At 35.0% G+C, this 17,950-nt stretch overlaps 1 protein-coding gene across 1 annotated transcript; it reads left to right on the top strand.

Annotated features, from left to right (window-relative positions):
* Positions 1-334: 334 nt before the first annotated feature.
* On the top strand, positions 335-17,576 carry LOC112146765 (protein FAM163A). The gene is made up of 5 exons (XM_024272758.2): positions 335-932; positions 1,159-1,213; positions 12,831-12,934; positions 14,594-14,708; positions 16,468-17,576. Exons 4-5 carry the CDS (start codon positions 14,616-14,618, stop codon positions 16,834-16,836), a joined length of 462 nt encoding a protein of 153 aa, XP_024128526.1. The 5' UTR covers positions 335-932; positions 1,159-1,213; positions 12,831-12,934; positions 14,594-14,615; the 3' UTR covers positions 16,837-17,576.
* Positions 17,577-17,950: the final 374 nt, after the last annotated feature.

Below are 17,950 nucleotides of genomic sequence, written 5' to 3'. Positions count from 1 at the left end.
TTCAAGATTGTTCACACCATTAGATTTCACACATTTGGTATAGAAATATTATTATTATATGTTATTTATTATTTAATTCTGTGGGGGTTTTTTCCCCAAAAAATTCTGTGGATTTTACACACATACACACACTGAAACAATATGTTCTCCATTTCTCCTGATTCTAACCAAAGGAGCATCATAAAATGTATGCACTTTATATGATTAGTCGGTATGGGGTCAAATTAAGATAAATTTAAAGTCGATGCAATTTAAAAACCAACCTTGTAAATTGGAAGAAAAAAATTAAAAAACTTGAGTTTTTTTCAGTTGTTTTTTATTTTTATCAGTTTTAAAGTTGAGGGAAATATTGAATATTTGGAGAAAAAAGGAAGAAATCTTTAAAGAAATAGGCCAGTAGCCAATGAGCACACAGCCCCGCCCACACATAAAATTAGGCAAAATGTGAACAATGTTCTATATTTTTTAAATATTTTTATTATTTTCAAATTTACAATTATATATTTTTTTAATTTTCTGTAATTCTCTGTTTTTTATCCACTCAAATCTGATCCTAATGTGACCCCATAAATAGGTTACAATTAAAACCTTTTCTTCCGCCCCACCCAGACCCCAGGCGCCCCCCCTCAGTGAGCCCCCAGCTGAGGATGCGCTGAACCGAGTTCGGCGTGTCAGCCTCCGGACTGCGCCTTCGCCTCACTCCGCGCGCGGCACGCGGACAGGATGCGCGCGGGTTCCCCCTCAGAGCCGCACTGACGCCTCGCTGTGGCTCCGCGGTTCGGAAAGAGGACCCGAACGACGGCGGAAATAGACGGAAATGGAAACCGAGCGCCTTTGATTGGTGACCGGAGCTGCAGGAGGTTCAGGAGCCTCGTCCTCCTTTAATGTTGGAGATTTCTGGAAGGAGGAGAGAAGAACCTGGAAGATAAACGGTATTTCAGTTCTTTTTTTAAATTGATTTTTCTTAATTAACATGTAGCCAATCATTGAAGACACAGATTTAAGATTATTTTCATTTTAATTGCAAGTTATAAGCCATTCTATAAAAGTTTATTATATCTCATTGGCCTTTTCTATAGGATTACATTATAGAAGGTCATCTTAAAGTGCAAAGAAGGGAATTATAAAACAGAAGTAACCTTCTTTTCCTTTCAACAGAGGGTTTTGTTGCACAGCCAGCATGAGCATCCTTCCCAGATGGTGACTTCTACAGGTAGGTTTTTTCCTTTGTTTCTTTATGAAAGTGCTGTTTTTCCAGGCTTAAAAGGATTAAAGTCAGCATCTTTTTTATAATGCATCCTCTACATTCACACTGTCATTTTAAATAACCGCAGCTCCTTTAATTTGAAGTGTTTTTTTGCTCTAAATTGGCCCTCTTCGGGTGTAGAATGAATCCAAATGAATCATTTAAGATGAATTACGATTATGTCGCCCTTTTAACCTGCTGACATTCATCCAGCTTTGCTGAAGCTGCCCTGAAAACATGGACCACACCAGCAAAAAAAGAAGAAAAAAAAAGAAAGCTGCATCCGTTTACAGTGTTTGACTCTCATCACTTTCATCATTTTTTATTTTTTCTCCCCCTCACTCTCGCCGCCTCTTTTCCACTTTTCTCTGGTGTTTCTGTCTCAGATGTGGATGTGTTCCTCTCCTCACACGCTGAGATGAGTGCTCTCAGATGTGGGGGAGGCAGCAAAGTCCACATATTACTACCTGGCTAGATTGCCTTATGATGGAAAAATATTGTTAAAGGAGCAAAACTTGAATAATTAAAGCCCTCGGGCTTTGAATTTTGCACAGACTGGCTGTGATTTTCAGTGCAGGGTGGGCGCTCACCTTAACCAAAGATCATTATTTAGGAATGGGTACGACGGGTACTGTCCCTGTCTCCTGCTGCTGCTGTATCTCGAATGCTCTCACTGTACCTCTTTTAGATGTAAACTCATCTGTTTGCATCATTTTGAAGAATTCATTCACATTTCTTCATCTTTTCAGCTCAAAAACCACTAAAAAAATCTCCAGAACCGAAGGTTGCAGATGCCTGGACTAGATCCATGTATGTCTAGGATATGTCATTTTTTATATCACGATATTGTTTTTTTTTCATATTGGACAATAACAATATATATCACAATATAAACCAAATAACAATATTTGTCAAATTCGAATGCTCCGCAACACAAAAAAAGAAACGTATAATCATCAGCAGGTCGTTTAGATTTAAGTATTTATTTCTTATACTTTCAACATCACAGATGCATTCAAAAATGATGCAACTGCTTTTTCAGATAACTAAGAAAAGACACATACTGTATATATATAAACTTAAATTAATCCAAAAGCTTTCAAGTTTCAAGAGGACATAAGTAAAATGTACCACTAAACTGTTTTATAAGTTTAATTTAAAAACAAAGCATTGAATCTACAAATAAATTCTTATGTTTTTAGGCTTTACAGAACAAGCATAAAATTAAAACAATATTTTATTCAGAAATACGTTAGACATTTTACTTTTGAAACTTTTTTTCTGATTTTTTTTTAAAGAAAATTGCACTTATAAATGGCATGAACATTTATTATTTGTCATCTAACTGTAAACTGTTTACTATGTCTCTGAGTGATTATATTTTATATTAAATCATACCAAAAACAAGCCTTAAAACATAAAGATTTGAAATATTGTCGTTAAGAATCATTTTTATTAAAGCTGGAGCTCTCTCTCGAGGGAAGGAGGCGGGGCTATCACAACATCACAGGTAGCAGTTTTTCATCTAACACCCGCTGCTAATACACAGTAGATTTAAATCTGTCATTATATCAAAATCTTTTGTGTATGTATGTCCTACCAAATAATTCTGTTGTATTTTTCCACCTTAAAGTCCAGTCAATTACAATATTTCTCGTCTTAAAACTGGTGCATGATCACACAGAACAGCTAATTAGCATTAGCATCTTGCTATGCTACATTGCGGTCACCAAAATCGACACTTTTTATTAAACTTGATATAAGTTCAGCAGATCTGTCTTCCAGTTCTGACTGGATCCCGTTAAAAATCGTCAAATTTTCCGCTGCTTCATCTGCTAAAACTAAACGTTACATGAAGAGGATTAGAGGAAGTGACCGCGGAGGTGTTGGACCCTTCAAAATAAAAGTCTGTTGTGATAGACTCATTCTTCTTTTGGGAAAAAGTTCTATCTTGATATATCGTTTTATCACCCAGCCCTATGTGTGTCTTTGTTTTCCTCGTCTGATGGCTCAAAACTGTACGACCGGATGGCGTTCACCATTTTTGTTGCACCGCTAATGTTAGGTTGGAGTTGTGAGGGGCTGTAAGCTAGCTAAACAAAGGGATGATGGGAAGTGCGGTCCTGTCCACACCTCTTGTGCTGAAAAAAGAGAAACATTTGATCAATTAACAAAAGTTCTGTAATTTTTTACATTTAAAGTATTAGTTTTCATCAAATTACAACTTTGAGTTGATAGTTTACTGAACTTAAACATTCAATTTGATAAAAACTAATATTTTAAGTGTAAAAAAATTACAGAATTGATCCAATGTGTAGAATAATTTCTGATGAACTCCTGCCGCTCTGCAGAAACTAAAGCGAAGCATTTTTTATTTTGGCTATCATTAGAAAAGGCTTCTACGACAGATCATTGGAGTGGGACTTTAAGGAAAGCAGAATCAGTCAGGTATGCACAGTTTGCATGTTTTTCCCGGTCAAAAGATGATTTATTGTTCAGTGAGGCACAGGCACACATAAAGGTCGCAGCAGGAAAAAAAAAAAAAAAAAAAAGCATTTGGGTTTGATAAACACGCGAACACACCAAAACACTCTCAATAACTGAACAAAGAGGCTTTGTTCGGAGGCTGACTTTGAAGGCTGCTCCCCACGACAGCTCTGCTCACACTGAGACAACATCTTGCTTTCATTCAAAGCATGTTGCACCACCAGATCTTTGACACCAACAAGGCAAAAAATTCATTCTTTTATGTCACAGTCAGTTCAAACTCTCTACTCCTTTCTTCTTCCTTATGCAAAACTGAGTCCAGAATTTTTTTTTTTTTTTAATGAAATAGTTTACTTTGTTTTTGCTGCAGCCTCCTCAGTATTGGACACTTATTTGTGGCTTCATTTACAGCCAATCTTGAATGTTTTGGGTTTTTTTTATTTGTTGCTCTCAAAAGTTTGCAGCAAACAAATAAAATAATGAAATGTCACCACTTTGGGATTAATTTATCACTAAGGGAATTTAGGGAGAGTTTCATGAGTCTCTTTACCAAGAAATGTGCTGCTGCAGAAAATTCACACAAATGAGGCAGTGAGGAATCTTCTCTTCAAAATAAAAAAAAATATTTAAAATATATTTATCCTTGTTGGAATTGGTTTGTTTAATACAGTCAAAACAAAAAAAAAGACAAACAAAAGAAATGTACGTCTATACATAAAAATATCAAATTGTGGATGACAAAAAAAAAGAAAAAAAAAAAACTAAAAGTTAAAGAAAAACACTGCTTTATTCACAAAACATGTAAATGATGTCACTATAATTACTCTTGATCATAAACATAAACATTTGTACTTTTACATGCAATACATGACACATGAATCCATAAGATGTGAAGTTTGTGATAGAGTTAAATTAATTTCTTGAAAGGGAGTGGGCAGAAGGAAAGTTAAATAATCCCACCATTATTATGCTGTACTTAACTATTTTATTTATTTTTTTACAGATGATCATATTCCAGTTTGTAACTTATAATTACAGATATTACTTTTCCCAGAATTCATAAAGTCGACCTTTAGCTCTGTGATTTGCTGCCATTTTTTGTGGATTTTTTTCTTCTTTCGCTTCTCAGAGAATTTTTTTTAATATTATAACTGCAAACGTTCAGGAATATGGTTTAGATTTAAGATTATAATCTTCTGCTCTAAAGAAAACCTGGAAATATTCCTTGGTAGAGACTAGAATCTTCCTGGCTTGATGGTGTTTGTGTGACTGAGTATTGGGGCCATTTTACAAACAAGAAGAATATTTTAAATTTATACTTTAAATTCATACATTTACAAGAAAAAAAGTTGTGGCTGTTAAATTGTGATAGTAAAGTTGTATATTTTTGACTTTAAAAGTCTTGTATATTCTTGTATATTTACATGTTTGACAGTCGTAAATGTATTACTTTAAAAGTCATAAATATACGACTTTAAAACACTAAATTTAAAAGAAAAAAAGTTTTGACTGTTAATTTATGAGAACAATGTCATATATTTGACTTTAAAAGTCGTTGACTAAAATAAGACTTTATCGAAAATCTATGTGTTTTAAACTAATGAATGTATGTGTTTTAAATCGTGTAAATCTACAACTTTAAAGCACGTCACTTTACCAGAAAAAAGTACTCAATTTACAAGAAAAAAAAGTCATACATTTATGAGAAAAAAATTATACATTTGCAAGAAAAAAGTAAAATTAAAGAGAAAAAAAGTCATAACTTTCAATTATGAGAATATAGCCATATATTGGTGACTTCAAAAGTTAAATGCTGAATTAAGATTTTATTGTATTGAAAAATTATTTTAAAAAGTTGTAACTTTATAAAAAAAACGTAAATTTACTACATTTAATGTCGTAAATTTTCTTTCTTATTTTTTTTTTTAAAACAAGTATTAAAGTCAAATCCATTCACATTTTAGTGTCATAAACTTCAACACTGTTGTTGTTTTTTACATCAAAAACGTCAAATGAAACATTATTAGAACATTATTCATAGATTGATCTGTTTGGATTGTAGGAATATAAATTAAGTAAATTAATTGCTACTTATTTGACAACTTCTGAACCTGTTTGACTCCATCTTTGAAATCCAAACATTTACTTTTTAGCTTAACTGTAACACTAAGCTCACATGTCTCCATCTTTGTGTATCACAACAACCAATGCATTCATGCACACGAGTTTCTCCATTAACCAGAAATATCACAACACCCAAAGGTTTCAGCATTTAGACTTCATTGCATAAAGGCTACCTCAAATCCTCACTTTTATTTTCAAAACTATTTAGGGATGATTACAGTAAAGTGGTAGGGTTGCTGGAAGCTTCATTTGCTTTTTATCTAGAGAACCAATTGAAAGTGCTGAAGTTCACGCTGGGGGATTTCCTCATAATAAGTGAAATAAATTGTTTCCTCACTTCTTATTTATGCTGCTGCTGTTTGTGGAATAAACAGGTGAATTTAACTTTCAGCAAAAGATCAAATGAGAATATCGCACGAAAATAAAATAAAAAACAAACGTCAAAATGCAGCTTTTCTCATTAAGTTTTGATTTCAAAGGCGCCTCTAATTTCCTCGCTCAGGCGTACCGTGGGTGAAGAAGAAGAAGCAGAAGAAGAAGAAGCTCCCAATTTAAAACACGTTCCTCGTCCCTCATGTGAGGGAGGCGGTGTTTATACCTCCGCTTTGTTCGATCGGGGATCTGTTGAAGTGTGTGCTGCTGAGTGCGAGGTTTTTTTTTTTTGTTTTTTTTTGTGTGGTAAGCCGACTGATTTCATTCCCCACTGAGAGAGCAAATTAAAATGTGACACCTCTCTCTGCCGCCTCTCATCTCCTGCTTTTCACTTCGACGAGAGATGACAAAACTGCTAAATATAGGTCTGTAAGTGAAGAGTCAAACCTCTCCACCTCTCAGCTCTCTGACAGCATGGAGGTCAAAATAAGAGGATTTGGTGTTAACTTGCACAAAGGCTTAATCATCTCAGCAATGGAGGCTTTTATGGGCTTTTTGTCAAGGAGTTTAGACACTGTAGGGAAGAAAATAATACAAATCACAAATAAATAATGATTGTAATTAGACTTCATCTGACTAATACATTTAAACATAATAAGACTGTCATTTTTCAGAGTAAATTTAAATTATATACCTTTTCTTAACCGGAAAAGCAACATAAAAGTGGTTGTTTTGAATGTTACTTTATTAAACCTCAAGGATGCAAAATTGTAACTGGAAATTGTTGTGGTACTATGACCAGAACTACTTTTTTGTTCCCTTTGCCGAAAATGAAAAACATGCAGTTTTCTTTAATTATTTCTTTTGATTAATACAATAATATATTGTGACAGTTTCTGTTTTCACAGTTTTTGGTGTTTCTGAACAACAACAGCAAAAGACTGCTGCAGAAAGTATATTTAGTTTAGCTTTTTTAGCTCCAAAATGTGAATTAATAATGTTGCTTTTCTACATTTCCATTGACATTTTCATGTAAAAGAACTCTGCTGTAGGTTTTAAATGTTTTTTCATTAAAATGTGTCTTTTATTAAAAAAAGACATTAAATAGTTTGAATTTATTTTAAAAAAAAATAGCTTTTTTTATGTTAATTTAGTGTTTTTTGTCTTTTCCTGAAAAGCTGCTATGGCACCAATTGGCCACCAGATGTCCCCACTCTTTGTTATTGTTGCTGTTAAGCCAAAACTATAAAGTTTTGAACCTTTTATTTCCAAAATTAAAAATGATAGCCTTAGAGTTTGTTAATATGGATGTAAAATTACATTTTAAAATATTTGTGTGTGTTTTGTATCCTTGTTCCATCATTAGATTTGTGTCTGCTGTGCTAAAGATCAGATGGTTTAAAGCACCTTTCCCAGATTAAAAACACAAAGTGCTTCACAAAAGAAAAAACAATAAATTACAATCAGTCACATATTGCAGACAAATAAATAAAAGCCAATAAAAGCAAGGTAAGACGCAATAAAAGATAAAAATAGTTACCTAAAACACTTTTAAAGTCTTGTAAAACAGTTGTTGTGTCGTACTGACTAACGGAGGTCATTCCAAAGACGAGGAGTTTGAAACGTCTCCTCTGGTTTTGGAATTTGTTTTGGTTGGAGAGAGTTTGTCCATGCAAGGCTTTAAAAACTACAAGTAAAATATTAAAGTCAATTCTAAATTTAACTGGGAGCCAATGTAAAGAGGACAGTCATGGAGTTATGTTTGTGTGCCCGTTTATTGGCTCCTCTTAAAAGCTTTGCCACAGAATGTTGAACCAGTTGTAGAGATTTTAAAGAGCAGGATTATAATAATCTCAGCATGATAATAATGGTAATGGGATTTGTTCAGAAATTAGCCAAACATTTACGTATTTATAAATCAACATATTCCAAATTATAAAACCAAATTTTCATTTTAATTCCTAATAAGGCTGCCACGATTAGTCGACTAATCAGAAAAATTAAAATAATCGTTTGTGGCAGCCTAGATTCTTAATAAAAAATGTTAGTGAATCCTCCCCCCCAACACAGTGATATTTAAAGGGCCAAAGTTGATCAAATTAACAGCAGATGGTTGATTTTGTCTAAACAGCAAAAAACATTTTTACAATTTTTCCTGGAATGTGTCCTTTCATGTGAAAAAGATTAATAAAAATGTCATTAACACAAGATTGGAGGGGAAATATGAGACACATTTTTATATTCATATTAAATGATTTTATCTTTTATGAGGATTGTATAACAAACACAGATAGAAAACACTTGGATAGAAAAAAGTTTTGTTATGCCTTTAGGGTCCCATTAAAATTTCAGTTCCCTTGTCCTTAAACTCTTCAAAGCTGACTTGTAAAGTGACTGATGTTTGAAGCAAACACATATCGGATGCTTGTCTCACAGTCTTTTGTTCCGTCAACTTTAGAATATTTTAAAGGACTCGAACGAGCAAAAATGAAAGTTGATCATGTTATAAAAACGGCTTTTTAGGGAGAAAAATAGAGAATATCCTTCAGCAGAAGATGGTTCAGTTCTGCATCATAATCACCGTCCAGAGTTTTAGGCAGTTTACTTTACAGATGAATTTCTGTATTTTTGTTTTTCTGATTTGCATTTGATTGGAGCTTTAGGGACGATACAAAAGGATGAGGGTTAAAAAGGGAATCAAATGGAAATTGGAATTCTTCCATCACATTTTTTATTATTTTTATTTTCCTAAATTCAGGCTTAAAACACAGAGAACTGTGTTTGTGGACTGAAGGGGAGCGCACGCTACCACACATTCTTCCTTCACGAACAGCAGTTTACGAGCAGGAAAAATGTTTATTGGCAGTTTTTATGTTTCACACATCTGACTCCAGTTGTTGGTTGGTGCAAGACAGACGCATAAAAAAAATAAATAAATAAAAAACTCACACATTTTTATAAATATGTGATTTTTTTTAAGTTTGGTTTTTGCTTTCACAAAGATGTGAAGCAGCCTTTTAACAAAGAGAAATGAGACTAAACACGTTTCAGTTCTATTAGGAGAGAAGAACTCTCGGTTGGAAGGAAAATATGAGAGAGGAATAAACACTTTAAAAAATCCCAGATTGGTTGAATGATAACACAAGAACATTTTTTCCACTCATAGTGGTTTAGTGAAACAATTTGTCTGTCAAAAAAACTCTATCTTTATATCATAACTAGAAATTTCCCAACTTACCCTGTTCAAAAGTTTATATACCCTGATGACTTTGTTAAGAAAACATGAATAGAAGCTGATTTTGAATGACAGCTAAAGGTAACCATCCTCACCTGAGACTCGTTTACCTGCAATCAATGTGTGCACACAAAGAGTCTCTGGACTCCCAACACAACCTTTCATCCTTCATCCAGTGCTGCACTGAGGTTTCTGGATTCTGATCTATGGGGAAAGCTAAAGAGCTGTCAAAAGATCTATGGGGAAAGGTAACTGTCCTCACCTGTGACTCGGGCACCCAACGAGCACCTTAATCTAGTGCTGCCCTGACATTTCTGGATCCTGAGTCATACGGAAGGCTAAAAAAATCTATGGGAAAAGGTAATCAGGTAGTACAAAAAAGGAAATATCCAAGGAGCTGAGAATGCCAGTCAGCAGTGTCCAAACTTTGACTAACTAGTGGAAAGTGAGAGTTTCTGTTAAAATCCAAACACCAGTCCGGTACATCAACAGAAACTGCCAGAAGGAATGAACTCACAAATGACTCCAGCCACAATTCTGGACTCTCTGGAAAAACTGTGGTGTGGATGTTTCAAGATATACAATAAGGAGGCGCCTGAAAAAAATGGGCTTATAGTTGAGTTGCTAGAAGAAAAACTTTTTTTGTGCAAATAGCACAAAATAGTTTGTTTACAGTACACAAAACAACACAAAAACAAACCTCCAAAGTTTGAACACAGCTTGTACTGAATGGTATGAACACTAAGTCCACCTGAGGATGTAAAGGATACAGATACATATTGAAACGTCGATCTAGATATAAGAGTCAAGAGTTGTAAATACAGCATTTCTATTTTTTATTCTATTTTATTATTATAATTATTATTTTTTAACTTCTTATGTCCAAGGCTGCTGCAATTTCATTGTATCCCCATGTGCAATGACAATAAACGTTTCTGATTCTGAAGAACACATATACTAACAAGATAATGTTGGTAAAAACATATAAAAATCAATTGGGAAGTAAATAATCATTTTTTGGCAAACTTGGTCAGTTTTTCTTCTTTTTTATGAGCATGTGATACAAAAAAAATGTCTAATCTCAAGCTTGTTTCTACCATATTGAGGCAATAACAATTGATTGAAGATGAACTACAGCCAGGAACGCTTATAGCTTAAAGCTATCATGTCAAAGTTCTTTTATTTTTGCTGCTTAGAACAATAAATAAAAGACATTTTCATTATCATTTAAGTGCTAAATGAATAACATATATCTGAATTGTATCTATTTAGGAAAAAAAGTCTGTTTGAAAAGATTGATATTGATTTATATTAGACAAAAAATACACACTATAGTTGTCATGACTATGCAATAATCAGGAAAATTTCTTTGCTCCTATTTTTTCACAATTCCTGCCTTACTCGGCCTATGATGCACTTTTCATATTTAATCCACGTGTGCTGTGGAACCAGTGCATTTATTGATCCTAAGGTTTAAAGATTCACTCCTCTGAGTCGCTTTCTGCACTTCATCAACTGGTGGGATTTCTGCAGATCTCTCCGCTTCATATCTGCATGTGTGTTTGCTCAGATTTCACTCCCATGTGCTTTCTAGTCGAGTCAGTCAGCTCTGAGCCCCTTTTTTCGAGTCAAACACGCCGGATGAAATGCTCCGACAGCGTCAGAGATTAATCTTCCTTCTTCTGTCGTTTGGGATCTTCGTCTCTCCGGTCTGCTGGAAACTCTCCAATCCGAGCTCGTACCTCCGTGCTTCCGTTCTCGCATAATTTGAATGCAATTTAGTCACTGGTTTTGAGTCCTAAAAAGGTTCCACGGCTCTGTCCGTGTATGTCATCATGATATCATGAATTTTGCATAATTGTGCTGCGTCGTTTATTACACAAGTCCTGGATTTAAAGCGATGGGCCGGAAGAGAAATTATGTACAGTGGGCTGAAAGTGGAGTGTGTGGTTGGAAAAGATCAAATGAATGAGAAACAAAGAGATGAGGAAAATAAGGAGGGGGGGGGGCAAATGACGTAAGGTGAAGAGAAAACTGGAGAGCTGGTCGCTTTTAAAATGATCGAGGCACCAGTGTGTATAATTTAGTGCAATGACGTAGTCGTAGATACTGCAGGAGGGAGCTGTCAGGGAGAAGCTCAACAGCACAGCAGCTTTTTATGCTCTTATATTTGCTGTTTGTCCAAAAAATGTATACAGTTAAAGACAATGAAAATTGTGTTTTTAACATGCAGCATTTTTCTCATGATTGAGGTCATATATGAATAAATTTAAGATTAAAATTGCATTTCTTAGTATTTTTTATTCTGTTTTATTGCTGTTTTTTATTTAACTTATCAATAACTATATAAACTTAATCACAAAATAATAATAAAAAAGTTTTTTTTACTTATAAGTGTAAGATTTTGTTTTTCTCCCATGATAAAATATTCAAAATAACTAATAAAAGCAAAAAAATAACAACTATTTACTATTCACATTTTAATGATACTGCAACCACAATCTAAAACACTAATTATAATGTGCAAAAGAAAAAAAATTAAGCAAATATCTCATATTTGCGAATCTGATCTGGTTTCTTCTGTCAGTAATGATCTGTTCTGGAGAAAGTTGTTCTCATATGTTTGTTCTTCTTTCAGTCGGTCATTTTTTACGTTTTTGTGTTGATGTCGTTTGTCATTGTTGCATTTGACCCGCTCTGTCTCTCCCTCACGTGCACAAATGATAGTTGGCAATGGTTTATTTTGGACTCCCACGTATTTATTGAAATCTCTTTTTTCCAAAAACTACAAATAAATGTGATATTATCTCTTTAATTTAATTAAATCTCAATCACAGAACTTAAAAAAAGTTTACATTTATTTTAGACAGAGTTTTATTACGTTCACTTCACAGCTGCATGTTGTTAATAAATAAACGTGTTAATTCTGCTTCGATTAACTGACCCGTTAACTTTTCCAGTACTAATATTTTTAAAATATATGAATGAGTAAAAGGTGTTTATTTCTTGATAAATGTCTATGGGACTTTAGCTTTTTGGAACCAGCAGGTACTTCCTGTTTGGACCACAAAGGGGGAGGAGTCAATTCAGTGTAGTTCTCATATACAGTCAATGATCTGCATGAAAAGTCAACGCTGTAATATTTATTTCTCTGTAAACTTTGCTCTCACAAGACAGCAAAAGTCCTCATTGATGCTCTCCACATCATTTTTAAAATAAGCCAGTATTTGTTTTATAAAAGTAAAAAAAATACACTTGTTGTCATTTTTACATAATTTAATTAAAAAAAATACATATTAATAATATGTCGAAGTCATCAGAAACACATTAACAGGGATCATCAACCGGTTTCCTTTCGTCTTGCAGGGCTTCCAGTGAGATGTGGCTTTGAGAACAATCCTCCACCGTCCTGCCATGGTCTCCATCCTCGTCCCATTCCTCCATTTCTGCATCTCCAGCTCTACTTTAATGTGAGTGTTGATCTTTAAAGTTCAAACCTTTCCTCTATCAGGTAATCATTACTTCTGACCTGCATTAATAACCCCTTATATTAGTGTGCGTATGTTTTTCTTATCTATTATTTATTTAGATTGAGAAAAGGATCAAATACGGATTGTGGAAATCATGATAATCAATTATTAATTTATTCTTGGTGCCTATAAATTTTAAAATAATCAGACATCTCTACCCTAACACAAGGTGAATATGTTAGTTAATGGATAAATTACCTAATTTCTTTATATGACGAAAAAAAAAATTGTTTTTAACAAAATCTGCATGCTTTGCTTTTTACCTTATAATGTGTAATTATGCTTTATTTATTAATTATGACAGAGTCAATACACTTGAAGTTAAGCTCTGTAAAAAATTTTTTTTTTTTTACTAAATTACTCTCAAAGCTTTGAAATAGTTCAGTTTTTGGCATATTTGCACATTTGATCTTTATCTGCTCAAAGAAAATACTTAGATTTTTGAAGGTCGTCCCACCCACAGCAAGGGGAAAGTTAGGTTAACCTTGGACAGGTTGCAGGTTTGTCGTTTTTTGAATTATCCGATTCACTGACCTAAAAATCAGTCCAGAAAATCTTTAGTCCAAAAATCAACCAGACATAAATACCTGGGTAGTGAACAAACAAATGAACAAGAATTCATGTCTAATCCATTCACATTTTAGTTTCATAAAGTCCACCCCACTGCTGTTCTTCTGCATCAAAATAATACAAATTAAACATTATTTTACCACACTGAATGGTCACGTCGTTGTAAATTTCTACAAATCAGAGTTCAATAATTGCTTGATTTTTAATTTAGTTTTTAAGTTATCGTAAAATAAACCTCAATCTAAAAGATCAATTATGATGAATTTATTTCATATTGAAATGATTTTTATAATGGTATAGCCTAATTTTGATTAACAACTTCCCTTAGATTGATCTGATTCATCGTTTCATTAATTCATCAATTACTCGTTACACCCCTACCAGCTTGGAATTGTTGTTTTATTCATAACTGTCAGGTAATGACAGCCGCAGTGGAGCCTTAAGCTTTGGCATTAAATTATTAGATGATTCAAGGCAAGTTTTTTTCTCTGAAGTGCAGCCCATACTTTTTACATAGTCACTCATTTTGCTTGTTCTAATAAAAAAATGTCTCTGGTCTTGGTTAAAATCCTATATACAAGAGCTGCGATGCTTGTCAAGCATAAAGTACGACTGTGTGAATCAGAGTGTTTCAGCGAAAGGCTCTGGCTTTTCTAGGAAATTAGTCAGATTGTGTAAAACAGGATTATAATGACTTAATGCATCTGGTTGTGCACGGTGCATCGCATGCCCTGACTTGCATTAGATTTTCCTCTAAGCGTGCCTCGTCATCAGTGTGGCGGTGTTTTGAATAAACGAGGTTCTGATTGTCGCAGAGCATTACTCCTCTGCGTTGCAGCTTGTTTACGGCTCACTCGGATGCCCCAAAATTACCCGAGTCACTGATGCTCAAGAAACTTACAAGCTTCAGCGCAAGCGTGTGATGGCTGTTAAAACGCTGACACCACAAGACAATAATGGTTTCCTTTAAAAAGTATGTTTTAAGCAGATCTGAAATGACCCTTTTTCTGCTTCTGTGTTTCCCCTAAGGGTTTGATGGAGAGCTGGGCGAATGTCAGCGGGAACTATAGTCATAAGTGGAGGAATTCTGGCCGCTGTGATACTGCTGTGCATTGTGGCAGTCCTCTGTTACTGTAGACTCCAGGTACAGATTACTGTGCATGCGTGTTTCTCATTCCCTGCAAGACGAAGCATAACATATAGAGAGTTTAACCATCTGCCAGTGTCATGACAAATTAGTTGAAAAGCTTGTTGGGATTTCTGGGATCTGGTTTTGAGCAAAGTAAAAGCACATCCAAAGATGATGTAGTGATTTCTTGTTTCACCACCGCTTCTCTCACGTCCCTTCAAAGGCGCTTTAACCTGCCAGCTTGTGGCGACGGCGTGTTGTTTTGTGTTTTTTTTTACTTTCTGCTCTGCTGCCATGCAGCTGCTTCCAGTTACATCACAGTTTGGTTGCCAGAATTAAACAGATGTGACGCCTTGAACAGCGAGCGGGTTAGCAAACACGCCTCACACGCAGGAGCAAAACTACTTTTTCACTACTTTTCTTTTATTGTCATTCATTCTACTTTAAGTAGCTTTTTCCACTAACAAAATCTGTTTTTTTTGCACATTCTCACCTAAAAAAGAGGTCAGTATACTATAGCATTAGTCCCCCTCTAATCATCTTTTGATCTATTTGAGTCATCATTTCTATGGCAACCGCTCTTGCTAATCAGGAGTGAGCTTTTTGGAAAGCCACACCCCTTCTAGTGAAGCGGGCTCAGGAGAATCTGTCAATCAAGCGTCTCAACTGTTCAAGGTTGGGCCAGTGGTATCACATGCTTGTAATGAGGCATCTGATTGGCCAGTTTATAACTCGAATAACTTGCAATAAAAAAAAAAATATATAAAAAAATTTGGTTTAGCAAGAACATGTAAAAAGAGACACCAGAGCAAGAATGACTGTATGATTACTTCTTAATAGAAGTCTGTGGGATTTTGGCTTTCTGGGATCAGAAAGTTCTTATTTGGAACGTGAAAAGGAGGATTTATGCTTTTTTATTCTTAATTTTCTTCAGTTTCTCCATCATCATAATTTTTATCAGAGTGGGTCTTCAAAGTTCCACTCCAACTATATTTTGTTCTATCATCAAATTGTCCCCGGTGATCTTTCAGTTATGACCATGCAGTTTTTAGCCAAAATCAAAAAGCCTTTGTCATTTTTTTAAGAAATATTAGGCATAGTAGCTCATTAGAAATACAATTCTGAGCTGTGGGCAGGACTGTTGACACAGAGCAACCTGCCCCTCCCCTTTTGTCGCTGAGAACTCTAATATTAGCCTCAAGCTAATATTAGCGGTGTTAACGTAATGACGAAACATTGAATCAATCCAGTCGTACAGTTTTGAGCCAGAATCATAATTCAAGTGTTAAATCCTCTTCATGTCTGGCACACCTAAGCCTAGACCACGCCCATTTCAGCAGCTGCGTCATTCGTCTGAGCATTTTCTAGAATCTTGTTTTCCAATCCAACGCAATTTGAATTAAGAAACACTCAGAAAATCAGTTTTGAATTGTAAATTCGTTTCTCTACTATGAGAAAAATGCTGCAGGAACATAGTAAAAACACAAAACAGACGATTTTCATTGGAGTGAGTTTTTAATATCCATGAGTCTTAAGAGTTGACAGGTCCGCTTTATGGTTATAGGGAGCAGCTAAATGAGGCGTTCTGATTTTTTATTGTTGCAAGTACAAGAACTATGATGAGTAAAATATACTTTTTTTCTACCTGATATTAAACAAGAAAACTGTCAGCTTTTTAGCTTTATTCCTCAAAAAAACAGGTGTTTATCTTTAAATGTGTTTTAACAGAAAGTGTCTGAATGACTCTTCCTCATTGTCTCCTAACCTCCTGCAGTATTACTGCTGTAAGAAAAATGAATCAGAGGAGGACGTCGGCTCCGTGGCAGGAGCTGACCCCCTCTCTCACTTCCCGTGCAACACCTGCAACGCCCTCGCCATGGACGGAACGGACATCACCCCCGTCTCTCTGGATCAGCTGGACACCAGCCCTCACCACGACCACTGCCCCACCTGCTCGCCGCGCCCCGACCGCGCGGCGGACATGCGCAACGGAGGGGAACGTCTGGGCTTCCACACCTACTACGAAACTCCGCCCGTCTCCCTTCCTCTGCCCGCCAGCCTTCACGGCTCCTCCTCTCTGAGTTGCTACAGTTCCACCGACATGTTCCCGTCTCCGCCACGGCCCTACAGCACCGACGTGTGACGTTGTTTTCACTTGTTACCACTTTATTCATTATTATTTAGGACCAAATTCAGGTTAAACTAGTGAGACGGTTTCTACTAGCGTCGGCACATCTTTTTATCCGACTGCAGATCCTATAAAAGCTGCAGCCTTGATAGTATTTGATTTGCAGAGAAAAGTTAAACTCAAGAATCCGATGTATCTTTAGGAAACTGGGTCATAAAAAATGGTGTATTCTATGAGGTAAACAAGGGAAAAAGTTTATTTATTTTTTTATTACCTTTTCAATTATTATTATTATTATTATTATATTAAAAAAATGGGGCAATCAGAGACAAATTGGCCACATTTACAAGCATGCTTGTACAATTGTGTTAGTTAGAATACTTTAACCCTTTAACACCTGAGGCGTCACCGGTGACGCTTAAACGCTACATTTCTAATATATTGTAACTTTTCAACCATGAACTTGATCATTGTGATTCCAGTAAATCACAAAGGGCCAAAATCCAAAACACACCTTGGGTCACGGGCCAAACAGGATACATATTCATTGAACATACGAAAACTGCATTATTAAAACTATAAAAAACGTAACTTCTTAAATTTAAGCTGAATTCGGCTGGTGAGGATGCTAACTAAAATCATTAAAGCTAATTCCTGAAAACTCTGAAGTTGATAGCGAGCTAAAGTATTAGATAAATGCCATATTAGCCTGAAAAACTAAATAAAAAACTCAGGTTAGCCAAAAACAACTAGCATATATCTGAAAAAATAGCTAAACTTCAAAAATAGCCTAAAAAACCTAAATGGAGTCTAAATAATCCAAAACAGCTAGCGTGTAAATATTAGCCGGACTCTAAAACAACCTAAAATAAACTTTAAAAAAAAGATTAAATTAGCCAAAACAGCTAGCATGTAGCTGAAATATTAGCTACACTCCAAAATAGCCTAAAAAGCAACAGAATGCTAATTCTTAAAACTGTAACTTTTGAACATAATTATGAATAATAAAAAAGGCAGGAAATTATTCCAGAATAAATAAACTGAAACCTTAATATTTAAACCTTTCAATATTTTACTCCCCAGAATATATATTTTGTCAAAATTATACAAGTTAGAAATGACCGCAAGA

This window comes from Oryzias melastigma, linkage group LG22 (genome assembly GCF_002922805.2).
Source record: "Oryzias melastigma strain HK-1 linkage group LG22, ASM292280v2, whole genome shotgun sequence".
NCBI lineage: Eukaryota > Metazoa > Chordata > Actinopteri > Beloniformes > Adrianichthyidae > Oryzias > Oryzias melastigma.
Note: the sequence above shows the minus strand (reverse complement) of the source record. Positions and strands in the feature narration are given on the sequence as shown.

Excerpts from the sequence above, each read along its gene's own strand:
- LOC112146765 (XM_024272758.2), top strand. The coding sequence starts at position 14,616 with ATGTCAGCGGGAACTATAGTCATAAGTGGAGGAATTCTGGCCGCTGTG. Across the intron at positions 14,709-16,467 it reads TCTGTTACTGTAGACTCCAG|TATTACTGCTGTAAGAAAAA; the intron begins GTACAGATTACT and ends AACCTCCTGCAG.